This window comes from Bombina bombina, chromosome 4 (genome assembly GCF_027579735.1).
Source record: "Bombina bombina isolate aBomBom1 chromosome 4, aBomBom1.pri, whole genome shotgun sequence".
Classification (NCBI taxonomy): domain Eukaryota; kingdom Metazoa; phylum Chordata; class Amphibia; order Anura; family Bombinatoridae; genus Bombina; species Bombina bombina.
In genome coordinates this window covers 423,012,203-423,038,104 of record NC_069502.1, presented here as the reverse complement: position 1 = coordinate 423,038,104, position 25,902 = coordinate 423,012,203, and the positions used below count along the sequence as shown (strand labels likewise).

The 25,902-nt window shown below is 40.7% G+C and overlaps 1 protein-coding gene across 3 annotated transcripts in view; it reads left to right on the top strand.

The window, feature by feature from the left end:
• Positions 1-25,902, top strand: part of IL1RAP (interleukin 1 receptor accessory protein) — a 524,293-nt gene that overhangs the window by 446,092 nt on the left and 52,299 nt on the right. For all 3 annotated transcript variants that reach the window (XM_053710238.1, XM_053710239.1, XM_053710241.1), the window contains exons 6-8: positions 5,902-5,973; positions 7,529-7,658; positions 20,418-20,566. In XM_053710238.1, coding sequence (XP_053566213.1) covers positions 5,902-5,973; positions 7,529-7,658; positions 20,418-20,566 — 351 coding nt within the window. The remainder of the gene's footprint in view (positions 1-5,901; positions 5,974-7,528; positions 7,659-20,417; positions 20,567-25,902) is intronic.

The window sequence follows — 25,902 nt, the reverse complement described above, 5'->3', positions numbered from 1 at the left end:
ACACTCACATAGCCCACAGGCTATGAACATATACACTTTATTCATATAACCCGGGGACACAGTTACATACACCACATAATACTACATACAGTTGTAGACAGTTTTGGGCACTTTTACACATTCACACTAAAATCGAGGTACTGCCTTTTTAAATTTCTGGTTCATGCTTTAGCGCATGCCAGATGTCTGGCCCACATTCTCAGGAGGCTCTTAGATCATCAGGATCATTTCTGAAACTGGGAAGCTCATTTTCAGAAGTTTCTAAAGTTAACTTTTTCATGCCAAAAACAGTGTGCTCTGCACCTTCTTTCCCACACAGATGATGACCATCTTTGATGCAATTTCAGAACCTTGGAGTGGTAAGCACCCTTAATAACAAGAGATTTGCATACATTTATATTAACCCTTTATTGATTCAAACTGTCATTTTTTATATTTTAAAGTACATTTGTTTTCTCTTAAAAAGGCAGTACCCATTTTTTTTAATTACATTGTGCAAATATTTGTGTGTTCCCCTGAGGTGGTTAACCATTTCTATGACTGTTATAATGTATTTCTCTGCTGCTATCTTATTCTATCCTTACTATTATAAATTATTATAGAGCCAATGGGTGTAGCTAAAGGTTTATGACATAATGTTGATCCCTTAGGCCTAGATTTGGAGTTTGGCGTTAGCCGTGAAAACCAGCGTTAGAGGCTCCTAATGCTGGTTTTAGGCTACCGCCGGTATTTGGAGTCACTCAAAATAGGGTCTAACGCTCACTTTTCAGCCGCGACTTTTCCATACTGCAGATCCCCTTACGTCAATTGCGTATCCTATCTTTTCATTGGGATTTTTCTAACTCCGGTATTTAGAGTCGTTTCTGAAGTGAGCGTTAGACATCTAACGACAAAACTCCAGCCGCAGGAAAAAAGTCAGTAGTTAAGAGCTTTCTGGCTAACGCCGGTTTATAAAGCTCTTAACTACTGTGCTCTAAAGTACACTAACACCCATAAACTACCTATGTACCCCTAAACCGAGGTCCCCCCACATCGCCGACACTCGAATAATTTTTTTTAACCCCTAATCTGCCGACCGCCACCTACGTTATCCTTATGTACCCCTAATCTGCTGCCCCTAACACCGCCGACCCCTGTATTATATTTATTAACCCCTAACCTGCCCCCCACAACGTCGCCTCCACCGACCTACACTTATTAACCCCTAATCTGCCGACCGCAAAGCGCCGCCACCTACGTTATCCTAATGTACCCCTAATCTGCTGCCCCTAACACCGCCGACCCCTGTATTATATTTATTAACCCCTAATCTGCCCCCCTCAACGTCGCCTCCACCTGCCTACACTTATTAACCCCTAATCTGCCGACTGGACCTGAGCGCTACTATAATAAAGTTATTAACCCCTAATCCGCCTCACTAACCCTATAATAAATAGTATTAACCCCTAATCTGCCCTCCCTAACATCACCGACACCTAACTTCAATTATTAACCCCTAATCTGCCGACCGGAGCTCACCGCTATTCTAATAAATGGATTAACCCCTAAAGCTAAGTCTAACCCTAACACTAACACCCCCCTAAATTAAATATAATTTTAATCTAACGAAATTAATTAACTCTTATTAAATAAATTATTTCTATTTAAAGATAAATACTTACCTGTAAAATAAATCCTAATATAGCTACAATATAAATTATAATTATATTATAGCTATTTTAGGATTAATATTTATTTTACAGGTAACTTTGTATTTATTTTAACCAGGTACAATAGCTAAAATAGTTAAAATAATTACAAATTTACCTGTAAAAGAAATCCTAAGGCTGGCCGAGTCCGTAAGCAACTCTGGTATCGAGAGTTGAAGCTGCGTTAAAAATGCTCTACGCTCCTTTTTTGGAGCCTAACGCAGCCATTATGTGGACTCTCAATACCAGAGTTATTTTTATGGTGCGGCCAGAAAAAAAGCCGGCGTTAGTTTTTCGGGTCGTTACCGACAAAACTCCAAATCTAGCCGTTAGAAAAGTGATATACTGACAATTTAACACCTCCTCATATGTGTTTGCTATGTAAGGAAGAGTTGGTGTGTCCTGATACTCAGCTTTGTAACCTATGTTTTGAGTCTGTATCTATTGCTAGACAGGGTGATGCAGTATTGCATTTGTAGCAGAGTACTATGGGATTTTTTACCAATCCGAGTTATCCCCAGGACAGTTCTACAGACCTGACTCCTACCTTAAAATAGTACATTCACTCTCCAGGAGTACAAAATAATAAGAATTCTCCTCCTCAGCAGAGGACGATTATTTAGAAACCCAGGACCACACTTTTTTAAAAAAAATTATAAAATTTTCATATAAATAACAAGTCAAAATACAATGATATCTTGTTATATCACAAAAAGGACATAGGTGTTAAAAGGAGATAAGGCTTATATATGTTTAGTACACAATTGTTACAAACCAAAAATGAAATGATTGAAGAAACAAACAACACTCTATATTAAAAATAAAACAAATGGCCATCAACCCCCATACTCGAAAAGTATAGAGCAATAAATTGGCACAGTGTCTAGTAACTGATAGGAATCTAAAAGGTATAAGTGACCTTGATGCTGCCCCTTGTAGTAATAATTGATATCAAGGACTGGGGGAGAGAAAGGACAAAAGAGGGGATTATAGCACTCAAATTCCTATATTTGTAACATCCTGAAATTAAACAGTGAGTATAAATGGTATAATTGGGTATTTAAAATATAAAATGTATTGTAATTTATTTAAAAAGAGATAACAACCATCCCATTACCACACCAATAATTAAATATCTACCTATGGTACAAATAAGTAAAAACAACCACTCCTTACATCGTACTACAGCCCTTGGGTGGATGCCCCCCTGTATTCCTGGCCGATAACCGGATACTTTGGCTTCTGGTGACAGAGGCAAATCCCCAAGGCTGAGATTGTACGTATAGCTAGTAAGGAAAAAACAAGAGAACAAAGTGAGTTTAATGAACCTCACAAACGCGTTTCGGCCATTGAGCTTGATTCTTTTGAACTTGCACACATTGAAAAAGGCCAGCTCAACGGCCGAAATGCGTTTGTGAGGTTCATTGAACTCACTTTGTTCTCTTGTTTTTTCCTTACTAGCTATACGTACAATCTCAGCCTTGGGGATTTGCCTCTGTCACCTGAAGCCGAAGTATCCGGTTATCGGCCAGGAATACAGGGGGGCATCCACCCCAGGGCTGTAGTACGATGTAAGGAGTGGTTGTTTTTACTTATTTGTACCATAGGTACATATTTAATGTCCTTTCTCTCCCCCAGTCCTTGATATCAATCATCAACCCCCATAACCAGTATTAAAAAAAGAAATAAATAAAATATAGGCCACTGTTTGTGAGGTCCAGGCCCTGTCCCCCAGATTCTCAGCACATAATTTAATTTCCATTATATTAGCCATAATCTCTTAAGAAATCAAATTGGAGGAAAATAATTGAGGTGCTCTATTCAAACCTTACAGGCTGATCCTAGATCTCAATACTCCAACATTCAAAATTGAGACTTTTTACTCTTTTTCTTTTAGTGCAGAGGGGTCAATTTATGTTTACCTTAGACTTGTAAGGGGCCTATCTGAATATCCATATTTATAGCGATCATACAAAATTCCTCAGATTCTCTAATAGATGCATTGGTTATTCCCTGGCCATTCAATCTGATTTACTTATTTCCTCATTTTGTTTTATTATCTAGGGTAATATAGGATGGGCCTCAGTGATCTAACTGCTCTAGCATTGCCTCACACGACTTGGTATGCAGATCTGGCACAAATGTCCTCCAGCCAGCCTTGGCGTCCCTTTTTCCATCATGATCTCAAATCTTTCAATTTGATGGCATGGGGATTGAATGGTTGGTTTTGTCTCAGGATGGTTTTTCAGATAAAGTGATAGACTCTTTAATTCAGGTTAGAAACTTGTTAAAAGATACAGGACTCCTTGCTCAAATTGCTTACAGAAAATAAGGTCCAAAGAAAGCCAAAACAATCATCTGGGGACGTCATGTTCCTTGTTCACAGAAGGATTGCCTGGCATTTCGGGCTGGACTGACCTTATTAGGTGGAATCACAGTGATATACTTCAGGAAATTTCTTCTCTGTTAAAAGCACTGTTGGGCTAAAAGAGGCTTCTCCCAGGTGGTAAATTGCCATAGAATAAGCTATGGAGCTGTTATCCATTCCTAAGAGAGCACTTCTCTTTCAGTATGTAGAAGTCACATTTATCACAAAGTTTTCCTTTATTGTTGTGAGTCTAATAATTGCCATTGGAGCTCTTTCAGAATTCCTCAAATTCTTAAATGTTTGCATGATGGTGGTCTGTATAGGGGTTTATCAGCCAGTTCCCTTAAAGGCTACATTTCTGCACTTTCAGTCTTGTATCACAAGATGAGACTTCCTGACATTCAAGCCTTTTTCAAACTTTAGTCAGGATAAGACCAGTTATTAGGCCTTCTTCTTCTCTGTGGAACCTTAACTTGTTTTTTAGGGTTCGAGTGTTAATTGCGATTTTTGCGCTCATCAGGCTGCGCTCGTATTACCAGTTAAAAGTAAACTGTTTTCACTTGCGCGCTAACCCGACAAGCCCAAAAAGCCAATGTTAAAATATCACGTGCGCGTTTATGTGTACCAGAGCTCTGAAGTCACATTAATCATTCTAGCATAAGTTGTGATTGTGCTCAAGCAATCACTTTTACTTTCAACTTGTAGTAGTACCAGAGGTAAGCCCGACGAATGCAAACCCCACAATAAACCCTTTATCACTTGGGCGCACACGTTTGAACTCCACTCATAATTTGGCCCCAATTAGGAAATTGCAGCCCCATCATTCTGTCCAGCGCAAAAAAAAAAAAAAACTACTTAATATCTTGGATGTAGTAATTGCCATGAAATTTTATCTTCAAGAAAGAATAAATTATTTTTCTTTGTTTATCTTTTTCTCAATCACCTTAGCTTAAAGCTTTGATTGATGAAACATACTTATTACCAGGAAAGTCTCACCATGAAAGAAATAATGCTCATTCTACCAAAACTGTCACCACTTCTTGGCAGGCAGTCTTAACTTTTTTCCTGCCCTTTTTCATGGTGGTTTCGTGGATTTCACAGCTTGGGTATAGGGTCACACATATGATGGCTCGTGGACTCTAAGCTTACCTAATGATACATTCATTTCTTTCATTATGGTGAGAGCCAACAAGACCATCCCTTGTGTTTCCAGAACAGTTGGCGGCAGTATCAGTTTGCGCTTCTTTTACCCTGATTTTGCTTTCCTCCTTTCTTTTGGACATATGTATGACTAAGGAGTCATGGGAAAATAGGAGGGATTACATTTCTGTTGTGTGGGTTGTTTTGCCTTTTCCTGTAGGACTGGACTTTAATCCCACAAGTGATGGCTTGTGGAATGAAAATTAAGTGAGCCTAATATTCTCTTTTTTTATTTTTATGAAATTGCTCTTCGAAACCACAACCCATTAAATACGACTGAGCTTGCAAGGAGAACATATCTTATCACTGTATATAAACAAAAATATATTTAGTAATTCCCCCACTCCCTCCTTGAAGTGAAAGCTGCTGTATATTTTTACATAGCTTTTCTGTATCTTTACTGCAGTATTGAAATGTTTAGTATAGGCAGGGTTTTCAACAGGCAAAAACAGCCATTTCAAATGACAAAGTAATGGTAAGGGAGCAATTTGTAAACAATTTAATACAATTCAGCAGGTAAAATAGAATATTGGGAACAAGTTAGAGGGGAGAATATTGTTCCTTTCTGCTTTTAGTTTCTTATATATTTTATTAGTATTCAATAATACAAAATTCACAAGATGTTATTCCCTGTTCTTGTTATAGGTTCCCCTGAAGATGAAAAACCACCATCAATTTCAGCACCAGTTAACTCAACTATTTATGAATTTGCAGTAGGTAAGCAGACATTTCTATTTTAGCAATGGACAAATTCCTGTGCAATTCCAGTGCATAATTCATGCTGTAGCATTTAGCAATATTGGGAACAATAACAATATTTTAATATAGAAAGCCAGTGGATGCTCTATCTAAGAAAGTTAAATGCTTTCATTTGTTTATAGGTTTTAGGACAAGTTAAGTTATGCTGGCATCATGTAAGTCTCCAGCAACAACATACACCACTTATCTTCAGTTTATCTTAAAATATAGTTAAAAAAAAGAAAAAGAAAAGAAATGGAAATAATTGTACCCAATGCATTTTCACTAAAATAAATAATTGGGAATCCCCTGCATATCACATGATACAGACAAATCTTACATGATCCTGGTGAAAACCATAATACTTTAAAATTATTCTACAAGAGAACATGTGTGATACACAAATGTCTGAGGACATACTGGAAAAAAGTTTCATAAGTTGTTTAAATATTGACAACATTAATATCTCACTGACAAGAAAGGAAAGATGTTTCATACAATATTCTAGCATGTGCAAATAAGAAATAACCTTGCCTCGTCACTAGTAAATTGATTTCACAATCACAATAAAAGGAATAACATGCTCAAAACTCTTGTTATAAGTGTGAATGACGACATCTGGTCCTCATCGGCACAATTTCTTTAGTGAGAATGACGACCACTTGTCGTCATCCGGGGTGGGTGCACTTTTGAAGTTGATCATGTGCCCCGCTGCCCTTGACGTCTTTACAAGGTGGCTGAGCAGTTTTGCCAGGGAAACCGGGATGCTGGTAATGTCACCACTTATGGGCTGCTGCAGGCAACTGGCTTGGTATTAAGTATACTGAACCCAGAAATCCCTCTTCAAAATAGAGCCCCTATATAGATTACAACAGCCAGGTGATCACTGTGGTAATAGTGATTGGCTACTGTAAATATGCATTTGTTTGAATAAAGGCTCATGGGAGCTCTAACGTGCAAATCAAATTTATAAATATTAATATTCCTAAAGGCCCTTATTTATATGAGGATAAACCATTTTTATTTTGACTATAGATTTCAGATATCTAAAATACTATTGTTTAGTGCAGTTTTTATAAAAAAAATGATTTTATTTTTTCACACTTTTTATTGTAGATTTCTCACATATATACGCAAAATAATAGTATAGTTTGAATCTGCTAGGTTTCTCACTAAAAATGCAAGCAGTATCTAAAATAGATTACTTTGCAGTCAGTGGGTTACAATTTACTCTTGCTTTGCTGCTATTCTGATGAGGGCCGTGTTCACCTACCTCTCCATCCTGTATCCTTTATTTGTTATGCTTGCACTTGATTCATTGACCTTTCTTCACACCTCCAAAATTAAAATATGATCTAATAAGACTAGGAAGTATCTTTGTTAATCTGCTCCAGTGCATCTTTTATTCACAATCATAATGTCCCTGATAAAGGTTATGCTTGGAAATTTCTTACAAATGTGATTGTACCCCTAAAACTAAAGAGCAGATAGAATGAAAGATTTAATGTGCTTTGGTCATTATTCTTGTGTTTAGGAGATGAAATGCACCTTTCCTGCCAAGCCTATTTCCCTTATGTGAGGGATTCACGTAATGACATTTCATGGCTGGTTGATGGAAAGAATATAGAAGAAATGATTGATTCGAGGATAAATGTCGCCACAAGGTAATGTTAGTATTTAAAGTATCCATGTGTACATGTTCTCTTTCATTTTATACCAGGTATTGTATATACTGTATAGTTGTCCACATTCTTCTGGGGACCATTAATGATGTAGCATGTCCAGAGTGTTTATAAGCATCCTTTACTCAAATATTTATTTTTACACAATAAAAGTTAAGGAATTCTTAGTATCAGTATTCCATAATTACTGTATAAAGCAAAGGACAAAAAATGTGTGTGTCTTAGTAGTTCCATAGATACACTATACATTAGACAGTAATAGTGTGTACTACTATACAGCAGAAACAGAGGTACAAGTTTAAAGGGAAGTAAAAGTTCAAAAAGAAAATGCTATGGGGCCGATTTATCAATGTCTGTCCGACATGATACGCTGTAACGTATCATGCCCGACAGACAATGCTGAATGCCGACAACATACGCCGTCGGCATTTAACATTGCACAAGCAGTTCTAGTGAACTGCTTGTGCAGTGCCGCCCCCTGCAGATTTGTGGCCAATCGGCCGCTTGCAGGGGTGTCAATCAACCCGATCGTATAGGATTGGGCGGATTGATGCCCGCAGCCTCAGAGGCAGCGGAGCAGTTAAGGAGCAGCGGTCTTAAGACCGCTGCTTCAAAACTGCTGTTTCCGGGGAGCCTGAAGGCTTGCGCGGAAACAGGGGCATCAGGGGCCATTCGTCCCTTGATAAATGGGCCCTTATGACTGTGTTTAATCTCATGCAAAGGGAGTAAATACATAGTTAAAGTCAGCTCCAGAACACCAATGCACTACTGGGACCTAGCTGAACACATCTGGTAAATCAATGACAAGAGACAAATGTGTGTAGTCACCAATCATCAGCTAGCTTCCAGTACTGAATTACTTCTGCTGATGATATGTTTATATTCTTTTCAAAAAAGATACCAAGAGAACATGGTACATTTGATAATAGAAGGGAATTTAAAAGTGTCTTTAAATTACTTGCTCATTCTGAATTATGAAAGTTTGGGTTTCCCTTTCGTGTCCCTTTAAATACCAACTTATTTTAGTTACTAAAAAGAACAGAATTCCAAGTATGGTTTGCACCAGTGTTTACCAAAGTTTTGGTGCAATAGGAACAAATTTTTGTAGATCTAAATGTTGGATGGATAGATCAAAATCAATATATTACTTTAGTTTCATGCAGTCCATTAATTTTCTTTTACTCAGAACACTCATACAAGTGTGCAGCTTTTCATTTGTCAAACATTAAGTTAATAAATATATTTTGGTTTGATAGCTGTAAAAGTTTCCTGGTGTCTTATTAGTTGGAGAACCTTGTATGATCATCAACAAAAATGAAATGGACATTATAGTGGGAAAATGTCATGCTCTGGTATTGCAGCGTCACTCATGTTAAGATTACATATTCTTATTAATTAACAAGGGACATGAAACCCCAGATTTTCTTCCTAATGGGAAAGAGTCCACAGCCGCATTCATTACTTTTGGGAAATAAGAACCTGGCCACCAGGAGGAGGCAAAGACACCCCAGTCAAAGGCTTAAATAATCCTCCCACTCCACTCATCCTCCAGTCATTCTTTGCCTTTCGTCCCAGGAGGTTGGCAGAGAAGTGTCAGAATTTGTTTTGTCTCTTATGGAGGGTTCTACTCTTCGCAATGGGACAGGAGTTTAAGTAGCCCTTTAAGCTTCTTAACTTGAGGGCCTGGGTGAACGTTAGAGTCCAGAGATGCAGGGGGAGCTTCCTTTTGCGACACCATCCCGACTCATATTAACAGCTCCTTTAGCAATCGGCGTTGACGAGTTTCGCTGCCTGCTTTTTACACTTAAGTCCATGTCAGGAGCAAAGCTACTAACCTGTCACACTTGAAGGGCCGTGTTCCTGTTCCACGGCGTAGATTCTGGTAAGATAGTATAATTTTTTATTATATAATGTTAACACAGAAGACAGGGTCACAGTGTGGTGCCTTTTATCTTTATAGAACCAAGGGTTATTATCTCCTTAGAGGGATTATTGAACAGGGGGGAATAATAATCTTATATGTTTATTTGAATTTATGCTTCTATAGAATATACAGGTTTCACTTTCACTTTGAGAGCCATGCAGCACGCTTTCTCTCATAGCAGGGACAGTCCTGCATTGTGCATTATGTTGTTAATTCCCTCTTTCCTGACCGGACTATCAGAGAGGAGTCTTAAATCTCTGTACTGTCTGGGTCATAGGAGGTGGTGAGTGCCCCAGCATTGGGGTATAAGGGTGCCGTTTTTTGAATAAAATATGATGTTTTATTTCTCTAGTTCTCCGGTTATTGCACCAGCGATGGAGGATTCTGTTACTTTAGAGGGCACTCCCTCTATTTCTAAAGAGTAATTCCTGTTTATATAGTGAGAAGGCCCTAGTTCCCCCTCTCAATTATGTTCCAAATGCCATGATAATGTGATAATTATGTTCCATATGCCTTGATAATGTGATACTATCAAACATGTTTGATACCACGAAGCCGTCCACCTCTGAGGAGTTGTCATCCAGTGAGGTGCGTACCCTACATTGTTATCTCTATACACATGCAGTTTTCCCATAGCATTGCAGATCCTCCTCCATCTGGAGGGTGTCTTTTTTCTCCAGACGTTACTGCGCAGTTCAGACGGTGGTGTCTGTGGCCTAAATGCTTTACCTCGCCCTGCTAAGCACAAGCGAAGGGTTACATATTGCACTCCTTCCCATAGTACATCAAATACATTTTGGTTTTAACTGATAGGGTTATCCAAGGATGAAGTTCTTCTTAGACTTCAGAGTATGAACTTTCTGGGTCGGAGTCTGCTGCCTCTCAACCTCCAACTGCGGAGTAACCAGACTTTAGTTTTAGGAATTTGTGCTTCTTCTAAAGGAAGTTTTTGGCGAATTCAGGTGTTCCAGAGGTTATATTGCCTGATGAACCTTTATTTCCTAAATTAAATAGAGTTTGAGGACAGGGTGGTGTCTTCCCTTCCCTGCTATTGTTGTCCCAGGTATTCCACCTTGGACTGTACGGTTCCTTGCGGGTGCGACTGTCCCTGAGTGTTACGCCTTTTGTTACAGAATTGCGCTTCTTCACATGTTACTCAGACATGTTTTTTTCAGTTATTGAATGACCCTATCCTTATCGGATATGGGAATACTAAGTATGCTCTTCGAATGGCGCACCTCATTAGACATGTGGGGATGATGTAATCCTGTCCACATATTGAGATATTTTCCAGGGTTTTTTTTTGGAAGATCAGACCCCCGTTTGGTTTGTCCTGCGGTAGACCTGTTTCTTATTGGGCGTTACCCTTTGGGTTGCCTTGTATTTTATTTTCATCCGATAGGTTGTATTGTCTGTTTTCCTTCCTCCCCTCTGAGGGAAGATTTATGCGGCTTGACGGTTAGGACCCGGATTGCAGGCTGGTCCTGTTTGGGTTCAGTTATGTCTGGTAGCTGTTCGGACACGTGGCGCCGCTCTGTTTGGCTGGTCTGGTAGAGGTGCTGAGCGCTCATGTTATCCTCTGTATTCAACTAAGCATTCTAGAGGACCGGTGGGTCTGTGAGGCAGGAATGATTGTCTCAGTCCTTATAACCTTCAATTTGGATGACTGGGTCAGTGGAGTTCCACTGCTTTCTCTCTCTCTCTTGTGTCTGGGGTTGTCAGACCCTAGAGCTCCTTCCCATGTAGTGGAGGGTTGCTGGACTTGCACCCTCTTGCCGCCGAGTTGGGCAGTTTGGTCTTTTTTCTTTTGAGGCCCTGGGAATTGTCCTTCTGGACTTAGTTCTCAGCAGCTAGTAGTTAATTGGGTAGTTCAGCTGCCTTGCAGCGGATGGGTTGTAGAATGTGACCAGCTGCAGCTATTGCACATTGACTGTGTACTGTCTAGCTGTTTTTTATGAGACCATTTGGTCTTTCTCTGTTGTCTCCATGTGAGTTTGGTCTCCTTTTAGGGACCTGGGGTCCCCTCCGGGATATGGTCATTCCCTGTTAGGGGCACTAGGCATGGTCTCCTTGGGCTCTGCTCAGAGCTGGGGATGCCATGCGTCCTTTTCTCTCTATGATCCTCTGATTGTATTGAGGTGATGCAGAGACCAGCTTTTGCTCAAGTGATTTTGGCCTTGGGGTATCCCCTTGCTTGTTGTCCTGCAGCTGTTTGAAAGTCTATGGGCTCTAGTGTCGTTGTTCCACTTTTAACACCTTAGCTCCTTTGGAGCATTAGACTTTGGCAAGGTGTGGTCTCTTCCTTGGGTCGGGACTTGCAAGTTATCTCGTTACCTGGGTTGATCTGGATATTGCATTGATATCTCCCTGTGGTCTTGTTTTTTATATCAGACGGGGTGTTAAATTCTCGGATATTGTTGGTTTAAACAATTTGGGGCTCTGATCTGTTTTCTCCCTGGTGCTTCCGGTTGCTGAGGCTTCACTCAGTGTTTTCCTTTGTGGTGTTGTTGCCGGACGTTTTGGCTCCAGGGCTGGTTCGGGGTTCCCCAGTTCCTGGAAACTTGGGCTATGTCCTTTTACTTGGACTAATTGACCTGATGCTCATTGGGCTGGACTTACGCCTTTATGGTTGGTTTCCCTTGGTCAGCTTGCTGTGGTAACCTTATGGATTCACTGCTCTGCAGGCGAATGGGTTTGCAGTGTCTCTGCTGCAGCTATTGCACATTGGATGTGTGTTAGCAAGTTAATTTCATCTGCTTTGGAGATTGATCTCTCCTTTAGCCTGTGGCTCTGTGTCTTGTGGGCAGGTGCTCTGCCTTTTTGGCCCCATCCCTTTTCTTACAGTGGGGGGCTTATTCACCTTCTTATGAAGGTTTGGTCCTTTTTCTAGGGATTCTCTTTGATTCAGGAGGTTGGAACTGAGAGTTAACCTTTCAGAGAGGGGTGTTTTTCTCTGGATTGTTACGTTCCATCTAGAGTCTTGCTGGCTCTGTGTTGACTATAGTTGGCCTTTTGTTAGATTCCTTTGGGTCTACAGCCTTGTCGTCTGTTTCTAAGGAGTGGCCATTCTTCCGCTTGTTTTTGAGCTGGTGTTGGGGTTCTTCTGTTACCTTGTTTCAAACCTGCTGATGCTTGGGCTGACCTGGCTGGGAGTGGGTTCTGAGATGTGTTGTCATCTTCAGGATCTAGGTTGGCATAGTAGCTCTCTTGGGGGTGCAGTGGGCATCGTTGAGGTTTTGTGCTTCCCCTTTTGGAGCCCTGTGTGTAGGTCTGGCGGCTTCGATTGCCTAGAGAGTGTCCTCTGTCTGAGAGTTTTCTTTTGCACTCTGTTCTCTTGCTGGCCACTTTTTACTTCCCAGCAAGTATTCTTCTGTGCCATCCTGATGATGGCTGCGTGTTCTTGACTCAGGGTTTTTCGTCCGGGTCTGTTACACTTTCTTTTTTGTCTGAATACATTAGTATTCTTAGTTCTGATGATGTGAGGACTCCGTCTTCAGTTGTCTTTTGTTTTTGAGAGAAGGGTTTCTCTGCTTAGATGTTAGTCCTAAACCTCTGGTTTCTGCTTGGTCTGGGCGTAGCCTCCCCTTGTCTGTCAGGATCCATTTGGATCTTTGTGAGCTGGGCTCACTATTGGGGGTTTTCCTTTTATGAATTTTGTGGTGACCTTTTGGTTTCCCCTCGGTTCTTCCTTGCCCTTTCCCTTGGGGACTTTAGGCTGGTGTTCCCCTCTTTAGTGAGGGGTGAGCAGTGGGAGACCAACTGTTGGGCGACGGTGTCTCCTGGAGGGACTGTTGGCTCAGTTGAGTCCGATTTTGCGGTTTCTAGCTAGGCTTCTGGACTATCTGCTGGTCAGTGTCCTTGGGGCCTTTCCTTTTTAAAGTTTTCTCGGCTTCGGACGAAGCAGGGTTTTTGTTGGGTAGTGGTTTCAGGCTTGGTGCTCTCAGAATGGGTTGCAAATTGTACCCTCCCATTTTGGCATTCAGTGCCCTCTTTAGCCCTCTTTAGCTTGGGTATGGTTTTCCCAAAAGTAATGAATGCGGCTGTGAAGTCCACAGCCCCCCGCTTATTTTTTTATGTGGGGCGTCTTAGTTGTGTTCTTCTGGCACCTTTTCACCCTGATGTTTCTTCTACTGTTCCTTGTTCCTCGGCAGAATGACTGGGGAATGAGGGAAGTGGGAGGAGTATTTAAGCCTTTGGCTGGGGTGTCTTTGCCGCCTCCTGGTGGCCAGGTTCTTATTTCCCAAAAGTAATGAATGCAGCTGTGGACTCTTTCCAACGGAAGAAAAGGAAATTATCAGGTAAGCATAATTTATGTTTTTTCTTTCATTATTCAGATAGACAATGCCATTTTAAACAACCTTACAATTTACTTATATTAGCAAATTCTATTTGTGCTCTTGATATCTTCTTTTGAAAACCAAGGAGATAAGCTCAGGAGCATACACATGTCATCAGCACTTTATGACAGCAGTTTTGCAAGAATATTTTACATTTGCAAGAGCACTAGATGGCAGTACTTTTCCGTGCCACATAGTGAACCAGATGTGCACACTACCTACCCAGGTATCTCTTCAACAAAGAATGCCAAGAGAACAAAGCAAATGTTTTAATAGAAGTGAATTGGAACCTTTTTTCAAATTACTCTAATTGAATCAAGAAACAAACCTTTTAGGTTTTATGTCCCTTTAAAGTCTCATAGTTGTATAGAGATAATATCCAAGAATATTAGAGGACAAATGTATTGATGTGGTCAAATACATTGTTCAATAATTGCTGTAGCCAGGGTTCATGAATTTTGAAGGCCTGTATTATTTCTTATTTATTACTTCCTCTACAGAGCAAACATTGCATACTCTTATGTTGTAAAGTTATGGCATAAAGCTAAGATCCAAGAATGTTATACACACCATTTATGATTATTTCTTCTGTTAAGTGTGATCAGTCCACGGGTCATCATTACTTCTGGGATATTACTCCTCCCCAACAGGAAGTGCAAGAGGATTCACCCAGCAGAGCTGCATATAGCTCCTCCCCTCTACGTCACTCCCAGTCATTCTCTTGCACCCAACGACTAGATAGGATGTGTGAGAGGACTATGGTGATTATACTTAGTTTTATACCTTCAATCAAAAGTTTGTTATTTTATAATAGCACCGGAGTGTGTTATTACTTCTCTGGCAGAGTTTGAAGAAGAATCTACCAGAGTTTTTACTATGATTTTAGCCGGAGTAGTTAAGATCATATTGCTGTTTCTCGGCCATCTGAGGAGAGGTAAACTTCAGATCAGGGGACAGCGGGCAGATTAATCTGCAAAGAGGGATGTAGCAGCCTTTATTTTCTGACAATGGAATTGATGAGAAAATCCTGCCATACCGATATAATGTCATGTATGTATATTTTACACTTCAGTATTCTGGGGAATGGTACTTCACTGGAATTACACTGTGTACACAAGACTTTAGCCTATTTTGCAGGGACTAGCAACAGGCTTTTTAACAACTCTTAATTTATGTTAAACGTCTTTGCTGGAATGTAAAATCGTTTTCATTTTCTGAGGTACTGGGTGAATAAAATGTTTGGGCACTATTTTTCCACTTGGCAGTTGCTTGATCTAATTTCTGACAGTTTCTGATCTCTCTCACTGTTGTGTGTGAGGGGGAGGGGCCATTTTTTGGCGCTTTTGCTACGCATCAAAAAATTTCAGTCAGCAGCTCATTGTATTTCCTGCATGATCCGGTTCATCTCTACAGAACTCAGGGGTTTTAAAAACTTGTTTGAGGGAGGTAATCATTCACAGCAGAGCTGTGAGATTGTAGTTGACTGTGATAAAAAACGTTTATTCTGTAATTTTTTTTCTGCTATCAGGGTTAGTTGTCTTTTGCTAATGGGAACAAGCCTTTGCTAAAGTTGTGTTGTTTACAAAGATTGATGCTATAACTTTTTCAGTTTATTAATCTTCAACTGTCATAAATCTTCTGTGCTTCTTATAGGCACAGTACGTTTTCATAGTATTTTACTTGAATAGTATTCCAAGTTGCAAGTTTATTTGCTAGTGTGTTAAACATGTCTGATTCAGAGGAAGATACCTGTGCTATTTGTGCTAATGCCAAAGTGGAGCCCAATAGAAATTTATGTACTAACTGTATTGATGCTACTTTAAATAAAAGTCAATCTGTACAAATTGAACAAATTTCACCAAACAGCGAGGGGAGAGTTATGCCGACTAACTCGCCTCACGTGTCAGTACCTGCATCTCCCGCTCGGGAGGTGCGCGATATTGTGGCGCCCAGTACATCTGGGCGGCCATTATAAATAACATTACAAGATATGGCTACTGTTATGACTGAAGTTTTGGCTATATTACCAGAATTAAGAGGCAAGCGTGATCACTCTGGGGTGAGAACAGAGTGCGCTGATAATACTAGGGCCATGTCAGATACTGCGTCACAGCTTGCAGAACATGAGGACGGAGAGCTTCTGTCTGCGGCTGACGGTTCTGATCCAAACAGATTGGATTCAGATATTTCAAATTTTAAATTTAAGCTGGAGAACCTCCGTGTATTACTAGGGGAGGTGTTAGCGGCTCTGAATGATTGTAACACAGTTGCAATACCAGAGAAAATGTGTAGGTTGGATAAATATTTTGCGGTACCAACGAGTACCGACGTTTTTCCTATACCTAAAAGACTAACTGAAATTATTACTAAGGAGTGGGATAGACCCGGTGTGCCGTTCTCACCCCCTCCGATATTTAGAAAAATGTTTCCAATAGACACCACCACACGGGACTTATGGCAGACGGTCCCTAAGGTGGAGGGAGCAGTTTCTACTTTAGCTAAGCGTACCACTATCCCGGTGGAGGATAGCTGTGCCTTTTCAGATCCAATGGATAAAAAGTTAGAGGGTTACCTTAAGAAAATGTTTGTTCAACAAGGTTTTATATTGCAACCCCTTGCATGCATTGTGCCGGTCATGGCTGCGGCGGCATTCTGGTTTGAGTCGCTGGAAGAGACCATTAGTTCAGCTACTCTGGATGACATTACGGACAAGCTTAGAGTCCTTAAGCTAGCTAATTCATTTATTTCGGAGGCCGTAGTACATTTAACTAAACTTACGGCTAAGAATTCAGGATTCGCCATTCAGGCACGCAGAGCACTGTGGCTAAAATCCTGGTCAGCTGATGTTACTTCTAAGTCTAAATTACTTAATATACCTTTTAAAGGGCAGACCTTATTTGGGCCTGGTTTGAAAGAAATTATCGCTGACATTACAGGAGGTAAGGGCCACGCCCTGCCTCAAGACAGGGCCAAACCTAAGGCCAGACAGTCTAATTTTCGTTCCTTTCGGAATTTCAAAGCAGGAACAGCATCAACTTCCTCTGCTCCAAAACAAGAAGGATCTGTTGCTCGCTACAGACAAGGCTGGAGACCTAACCAGTCTTGGAACAAGGGCAAGCAGGCCAGGAAACCTGCTGCTGCCCCTAAAACAGCATGAATTGAGGGCCCCCGATCCGGGATCGGATCTAGTGGGGGGCAGACTTTCTCTCTTCGCCCAGGCTTGGGCAAGAGATGTCCAGGATCCCTGGGCGCTAGAGATAATATCTCAGGGATACCTTCTGGACTTCAAATACTCTCCTCCAAGAGAGAGATTTCATCTGTCAAGGTTGTCAACAAACCAAACAAAGAAAGAGGCGTTTCTACGCTGCGTACAAGAGCTTTTATTAATGGGAGTAATCCATCCAGTTCCACGGTCGGAACAGGGACAAGGGTTTTACTCAAATCTGTTTGTGGTTCCCAAAAAAGAGGGAACTTTCAGACCAATCCTGGACTTAAAAATCCTAAACAAATTCCTAAGAGTTCCATCGTTCAAGATGGAGACTATTCGGACAATTTTACCCATGATCCAAAAGGGTCAGTACATGACCACAGTGGATTTAAAGGATGCTTACCTTCACATACCGATTCACAAAGATCATTACCGGTACCTAAGGTTTGCCTTCCTAGACAGGCATTACCAGTTTGTAGCTCTTCCATTCGGATTGGCTACAGCTCCAAGAATCTTCACAAAGGTTCTGGGTGCTCTTCTGGCGGTACTAAGACCGCGGGGAATCTCGGTAGCTCCGTACCTAGACGACATTCTGATACAAGCTTCAAGCTTTCAAACTGCCAAGTCTCATACAGAGTTAGTACTGGCATTTCTAAGGTCACATGGATGGAAGGTGAACGAAAAGAAAAGTTCACTCGTTCCACTCACAAGAGTTCCCTTCCTGGGGACTCTTATAGATTCTGTAGAAATGAAGATTTACCTGACAGAAGACAGGTTATCAAGACTTCAAAGTGCTTGCCACACCCTTCATTCCATTCAACACCCGTCAGTGGCTCAATGCATGGAGGTAATCGGCTTAATGGTAGCGGCAATGGACATAGTACCCTTTGCACGCTTACACCTCAGACCACTGCAACTGTGCATGCTAAGTCAGTGGAATGGGGATTACTCAGACTTGTCCCCTTCTCTGAATCTGGATCAAGAGACCAGAAATTCTCTTCTATGGTGGCTTTCTCGGCCACATCTGTCCAGGGGGATGCCATTCAGCAGGCCAGACTGGACAATTGTAACAACAGACGCCAGCCTTCTAGGTTGGGGTGCCGTCTGGAATTCTCTGAAGGCTCAGGGACAATGGAGTCAGGAGGAGAGTCTCCTACCAATAAACATTCTGGAATTGAGAGCAGTTCTCAATGCCCTCCTGGCTTGGCCCCAGTTGACAACTCTGGGGTTCATCAGGTTTCAGTCGGACAACATCACGACTGTAGCTTACATCAACCATCAGGGAGGGACAAGAAGCTCCCTAGCAATGATGAAAGTATCAAAGATAATTCGCTGGGCAGAGTCTCACTCTTGCCACCTGTCAGCAATCCACATCCCGGGAGTGGAGAACTGGGAGGCGGATTTCTTAAGTCGTCAGACTTTTCAAACATCAAAATCTAACTTCTCTGAAGCTGACTGCTTGGAAATTGAACGCTTGATTTTATCAAAACGTGGGTTTTCTGAGTCAGTTATTGATACCTTAATACAGGCTAGGAAGCCTGTTACCAGAAGGATTTACCATAAGATATGGCGTAAATACCTATATTGGTGCGAATCCAAAGGTTACTCTTGGAGTAAGGTTAGGATTCCTAGGATATTGTCTTTTCTACAAGAAGGTTTAGAAAAGGGTTTATCTGCTAGTTCATTGAAGGGACAGATCTCAGCTCTGTCCATTCTGTTACACAAACGTCTGTCAGAAGTTCCAGACGTTCAGGCTTTTTGTCAGGCTTTGGCCAGGATTAAGCCTGTGTTTAAAACTGTTGCTCCGCCATGGAGTTTAAACCTAGTTCTTAACGTTTTACAGGGCGTTCCGTTTGAACCCCTTCATTCCATTGATATAAAGTTGTTATCTTGGAAAGTTCTATTTTTAATGGCTATTTCCTCGGCTCGAAGAGTCTCTGAGTTATCAGCCTTACATTGTGATTCTCCTTATTTGATTTTTCATTCGGATAAGGTAGTTCTGCGTACTAAACCTGGGTTCTTACCTAAGGTAGTCACTAACAGGAATATCAATCAAGAGATTGTTGTTCCTTCTTTGTGTCCAAATCCTTCTTCGAAGAAGGAACGTCTTCTGCACAATCTGGATGTAGTTCGTGCCCTAAAATTTTACTTACAGGCAACTAAGGAATTTCGACAAACGTCTTCCCTGTTTGTCGTTTACTCTGGTCAGAGGAGAGGTCAAAAGGCTTCTGCTACCTCTCTTTCTTTTTGGCTTCGTAGCATAATTCGTTTAGCTTACGAGACTGCTGGACAGCAGCCTCCTGAAAGAATTACAGCTCATTCTACTAGAGCTGTGGCTTCCACTTGGGCCTTTAAGAATGAGGCCTCTGTTGAACAGATTTGCAAGGCTGCAACTTGGTCTTCGCTTCATACTTTTTCCAAATTTGACACTTTTGCTTCCTCGGAGGCTATTTTTGGGAGAAAGGTTCTTCAGGCAGTGGTTCCTTCTGTATAAAGAGCCTGCCTATCCCTCCCGTCATCCGTGTACTTTTGCTTTGGTATTGGTATCCCAGAAGTAATGATGACCCGTGGACTGATCACACTTAACAGAAGAAAACATAATTTATGCTTACCTGATAAATTCCTTTCTTCTGTAGTGTGATCAGTCCACGGCCCGCCCTGTTTTTTAAGGCAGGTAAATATTTTTTAAATTATACTCCAGTCACCACTACACCCTTGGCTTCTCCTTTCTCGTTGGTCCTTGGTCGAATGACTGGGAGTGACGTAGAGGGGAGGAGCTATATGCAGCTCTGCTGGGTGAATCCTCTTGCACTTCCTGTTGGGGAGGAGTAATATCCCAGAAGTAATGATGACCCGTGGACTGATCACACTACAGAAGAAAGGAATTTATCAGGTAAGCATAAATTATGTTTTATCCAAAATGCTGCATAAATCACATACATTTGAAAATGCTGCTTTTGAATACTGCTGGGTTGAAACAGATATTGTGAAAAGCCATGTCCCAAAAGGTTAACATATTGAATCCATGCCAGTGTGTTGCATTTATTAGAGTGTTGTATATAGTTAATAATATATTCTGTACAAAAATGTTTGAAATATAGTTTAGTCTTATTATTATCAAATTGTGTTATGTGGAAATGATTCATCTGGCACTTTAGACATTTTCTTTTTAAACTATATGCTTGATGTAAAAAGAATAGTGTAAGTTTAATTCTCTGCCACATCCTATGGGCAAGACACGCTGGTAAAGTGTTTTCCAATTACTTTCTTAGTGTGAAAGATGAGATAGCTGGAGCCAAGACCATAAACAAGGATCTGAGCATTACAAAAATCACTCTTGAGGAGCTGAAGCGCAACTATACATGTTCAGCAAGAAACAAGTTAGGAACAGACTCTAGGCGAGCAATTGTGAAACAAAAAGGTAAATGCAATGACAAGACATTCCTGTATTTATCTTTTTACTATACCAAGTATTTTTCTTTTTTCTTTCTTTTTCTTTTTTTTGGATTTAATTATCTTCTCTGGTATGCTTCTGTTTCTATTTCTTTGCAAAGTTATATATACAATATTATTGCTACAAATATGTTTGTGTGTATGTAGGTATATATATATATATATATATATATAATCAAGATAAGGATAAGCACTCACTGGATTTAAATACAATAACTATTTATTGGTAGTGACGTTTCGGGGCATTCACCCCTTCCTCAGACAACCCAAACAGTGAATCAAACAGTGTTATATAACAAATTAAACCCCTCCCCCATCACATAATCAGCCAATCAAAATACATCAGTGTAAATCAATAAGAGATGTATCTTAACAAATGTATATTAACAATAAACATTTCACTCATGTGTGATACCATCATGGTATATAATATTAACAATAAAATATATGTAGAGATAATGACTATCTAGTGTGGCACAATTGTGTATAACAGTGATAACGATATGAGTGGTCATGGAACCAGGCACAAGTCAGCGTAGTCAACATCTCTAACTCTATCTTACAGCAAAAAATATGAGCATAAGAGGTATATATTTCATTTAGTACAACTGCAAGATGGCTGCTTACTTGTTTATAGCTTATATGGGAGTTGCGAGGCTAAGTACGAAATCCGCCATGCACGCTGAATCCAGCGTGGTCACAGGAGGGCGTGTGAGCATCCGGGTTACTTCCGGATCAGTGCGCTCTGAATAGAGCCATGTTATGTGTTGCCATGGCAACCTATCGCAGTCTGACTTGCTTTGTCAGAGCGGGGCTAACATCTGAGTGACAGCAGCAGGCTGCCATGGCAACCCCGTATCGTACATACAGTGCTATGTAGGCAGCTGACACAGTCTCATTGTATTCAATGTAGGACTAAACGATATATTGTTATTGATATTAGCCAATTACTTTAAGCAATTACCTTGCTCATTCACTATGGCGTGTTCACTGAGAGCTGACTCAGTTAGCAGCTGTCAGAAGTAACCGCTTATAGTGATTACCTGCAATCTGGCTGTGGTCCCTATAAAAAGAAGGGTGCCACCCCATCATATTAAAGCCATTTTTCTAAGAAACAGTGAAAAAAGAAACAGTTGAGAATGGACATAATATATCAGAATAAGATAATCAATCTGGCACTAAATCTGGGGATCTGGAACCATGCAAGAATTAGTCTGACAGGAACTTAGTCACATATAGCCTTAGTATGTCCCATCTATAGGTAATCTGTGTAGAATACTACCAATGTGTGTACACTGCCCCCTATTCAATATCATTATCATCCCAACACTAACATTGGGACTATGATGGATAGTAAAGGTAAATCAACCCATACAATATGGCAGAGAAAGGGGGGGGGGTTAAGATCAGTAAATAAAGTATCTACATCAGTCATTAGTCAAATGGACATAATAAAGATTTAGAAAAAGGGCTTTGATCCAATTACCCATAAACAATAGATAAAATATATCCTCACCTCAATAGGATAATGTACCATTATGGCTCAAACTCCTGATTATTGCTACAGTGGAGGGTAGAACTTCGTCAATCAACTTCAAATCTCTTGGAGCATAGTAATCCCCAAATATGGGATGGACAACGTGGACTCTCAGTGTACCCATCAGGGCACCCATGGAACTACATGGACTCTCATCATTAAATGGTATATCTGGATATATCATATCCGTTCTGCCAGGACTTATAAAAAGCAGTGCCAGTCCAGATTTGCATTTAGTCCACCAGGGTGTACCGTTCCAAGTCTATGGATCCATTTGGCTTCAATTTGAAGGAGCCTGTTCTTTCTGTTACCTCCCCGTGGCAATGTTGGTACATGGTCAATAAGTATAAAGCGTAAATCCTTCACCGTATGTTTCATCTGTACAAAGTGGCATGCCACTGGTTGTTCCGATGTACCATCCTTGATTGCTGTCCTGATGGCACTCCGATGGTTAGCCATCCTCTTCTTGATGTCATCGTCCGTCTTACCGACATAGTACTTCCCACATGTACAATTCAACAGATAGACCACAAACGGAGTAGAACACGTTAGATGGTGTTGGATCTTAAAACTCTTGGTGGTATGTGGATGGTGAAAGGTTTTGCTTTGTATCATCGAGTTGCACGTTGTGCAACCCAGGCACTTAAAACAACCCTGTCTCTTGGATTTTAACCATGTGTCCTTGATGTAGGCGTGTCTTGGGTCAGTAATCATTAACATGTCTTGGAGGTTGCGTCCTCTTTTATATCCCATTCTTGGTGGGGAAAAATCTTTAAATGGTAGCTGTTGGTCTGACGTCAATAGGTCCCAATGGTCCCTCACCGATCTTGCTACAATCCCAATGTTGGGTGAATATGTCATGGTACAGGTCATCCGTTTATCAGCAGGTTTCTCTCCTTTCGTTTTGAGTAGAGTACTCCTCTCAGTGTCCCTAGCTAATTTGTGGGCTTTTTGAATAGTTGCAAAGGAGTAGCCTCTCTGTTCCATGAAAGAATACACAAATAGCACTCTTGTAGTCCTCTGTCACATACTATGTATGTATGTTAAATAGAAAGATGGAGTACCAAATGGTAAGGGGAGTACGCTTGAATAATTAAAACATAACTTTTATTAATTACGCAAAAAAAACAGGAGATAAAATAAAGGGATGTGCAATTAAAACAGTAGCTACCTGGGGAGTGATAAATCATATATCTTTTATCACTATAATGTCAAAATGTGACACCCCCTTTGAGAAAGCCGTTAACACAGCGAAACATGTTAGGGAATTGGTGAGGAGTCAGGGAGCTCCTGTGTTTGTTAGGGCTAGCTTAAAACCTGGGGCAATAGGTGTTGTTTATTCTTTTCTTTTGTTAGACCTTAACGTTCTCGAATATATATGAACAACCATTATCTAGAATTGTTATGAGACGCTGTTTAGGTACTACAGAACTATGATAGTACAATACCTTGTTAATAATAATTGTACAGACTTATATAAATGAAGAGCACAACATAGATTACATTTGTACAGACAAATACGCTTGTCTATATTACTAGAGACCTTGACTTAGGTGTTTGTAGACACACTGGCCTAGATTTGGAGTTTGGCGGTAAAAGGGCTGTTAACGCTCCGCTGGCTTTTTTCTGGCCGCACCATAAATTTAACTCTGGTATCGAGAGTTCAAACAAATGCTGCGTTAGGCTCCAAAAAAGGAGCGTAGAGCATTTTTACCGCAAATGCAACTCTCGATACCAGAGTTGCTTACGGACGCGGCCAGCCTCAAAAACGTGCTCGTGCACGATTCTCCCATAGGAAACAATGGGACTGTTTGAGCTGAAAAAAAACCTAACACCTGCAAAAAAGCAGCGTTCAGCTCCTAACGCAGCCCCATTGTTTCCTATGGGGAAACACTTCCTACGTCTGCACCTAACACTCTAACATGTACCCCGAGTCTAAACACCCCTAACCTTACACTTATTAACCCCTAATCTGCCGCCCCCGCTATCGCTGACCCCTGCATATTTTTTTTAACTCCTAATCTGCCGCTCCGTAAACCGCTGCAACCTACGTTATCCCTATGTACCCCTAATCTGCCCCCCTCAACGTCGCCGACACCTGCCTACACTTATTAACCCCTAATCTGCCGAGCGGACCTGAGCGCTACTATAATAAAGTTATTAACCCCTAATCCGCCTCACTAACCCTATCATAAATAGTATTAACCCCTAATCTGCCCTCCCTAACATCGCCGACACCTACCTTCAATTATTAACCCCTAATCTGCCGAGCGGAGCTCACCGCTATTCTAATAAATGTATTAACCCCTAAAGCTAAGTCTAACCCTAACACTAACACCCCCCTAACTTAAATATAATTTACATCTAACGAAATAAATTAACTCTTATTAAATAAATGATTCCTATTTAAAGCTAAATACTTACCTGTAAAATAAATCCTAATATAGCTACAATATAAATTATAATTATATTATAGCTATTTTAGGATTAATATTTATTTTACAGGCAACTTTGTATTTATTTTAACTAGGTACAATAGCTATTAAATAGTTAAGAACTATTTAATAGTTACCTAGTTAAAATAATAACAAATTTACCTGTAAAATAAATCCTAACCTAAGATATAATTAAACCTAACACTACCCTATCAATAAAATAATTAAATAAACTACCTACAATTACCTACAATTAACCTAACACTACACTATCAATAAATTAATTAAACACAATTCCTACAAATAAATACAATTAAATAAACTAGCTAAAGTACAAAAAATAAAAAAGAACTAAGTTACAAAAAATAAAAAAATATTTACAAACATAAGAAAAATATTACAACAATTTTAAACTAATTACACCTACTCTAAGCCCCCTAATAAAATAACAAAGCCCCCCAAAATAAAAAATTCCCTACCCTATTCTAAATTAAAAAAGTTACAAGCTCTTTTACCTTACCAGCCCTGAACAGGGCCCTTTGCGGGGCATGCCCCAAGAATTTCAGCTCTTTTGCCTGTAAAAGAATAAATACAATACCCCCCCCCCCAACATTACAACCCACCACCCACATACCCCTAATCTAACCCAAACCCCCCTTAAATAAACCTAACACTAAGCCCCTGAAGATCTTCCTACCTTGTCTTCACCATCCAGGTATCACTGATCCGTCCTGGCTCCAACATCTTCATCCAACCCAAGCGGGGGTTGGCGATCCATCATCCGGTGCTGAAGAGGTCCAGAAGAGGCTCCAAAGTCTTCCTCCTATCCGGCAAGAAGAGGACATCCGGACCGGCAAACATCTTCTCCAAGCGGCATCTTCGATCTTCTTCCATCCGGTGCGGAGCGGGTCCATCTTGAAGCAGGCGACGCGGATCCATCCTCTTCTTCCGTTGTCTCCCGACTAATGACGGTTCCTTTAAGGGACGTCATCCAAGATGGCGTCCCTCGAATTCCGATTGGCTGATAGGATTCTATCAGCCAATCGGAATTAAGGTAGGAATTTTCTGATTGGCTGATGGAATCAGCCAATCAGAATCAAGTTCAATCCGATTGGCTGATCCAATCAGCCAATCAGATTGAGCTCGCATTCTATTGGCTGTTCCGATCAGCCAATAGAATGCGAGCTCAATCTGATTGGCTGATTGGATCAGCCAATCGGATTGAACTTGATTCTGATTGGCTGATTCCATCAGCCAATCAGAAAATTCCTACCTTAATTCCGATTGGCTGATAGAATCCTATCAGCCAATCGGAATTCGAGGGACGCCATC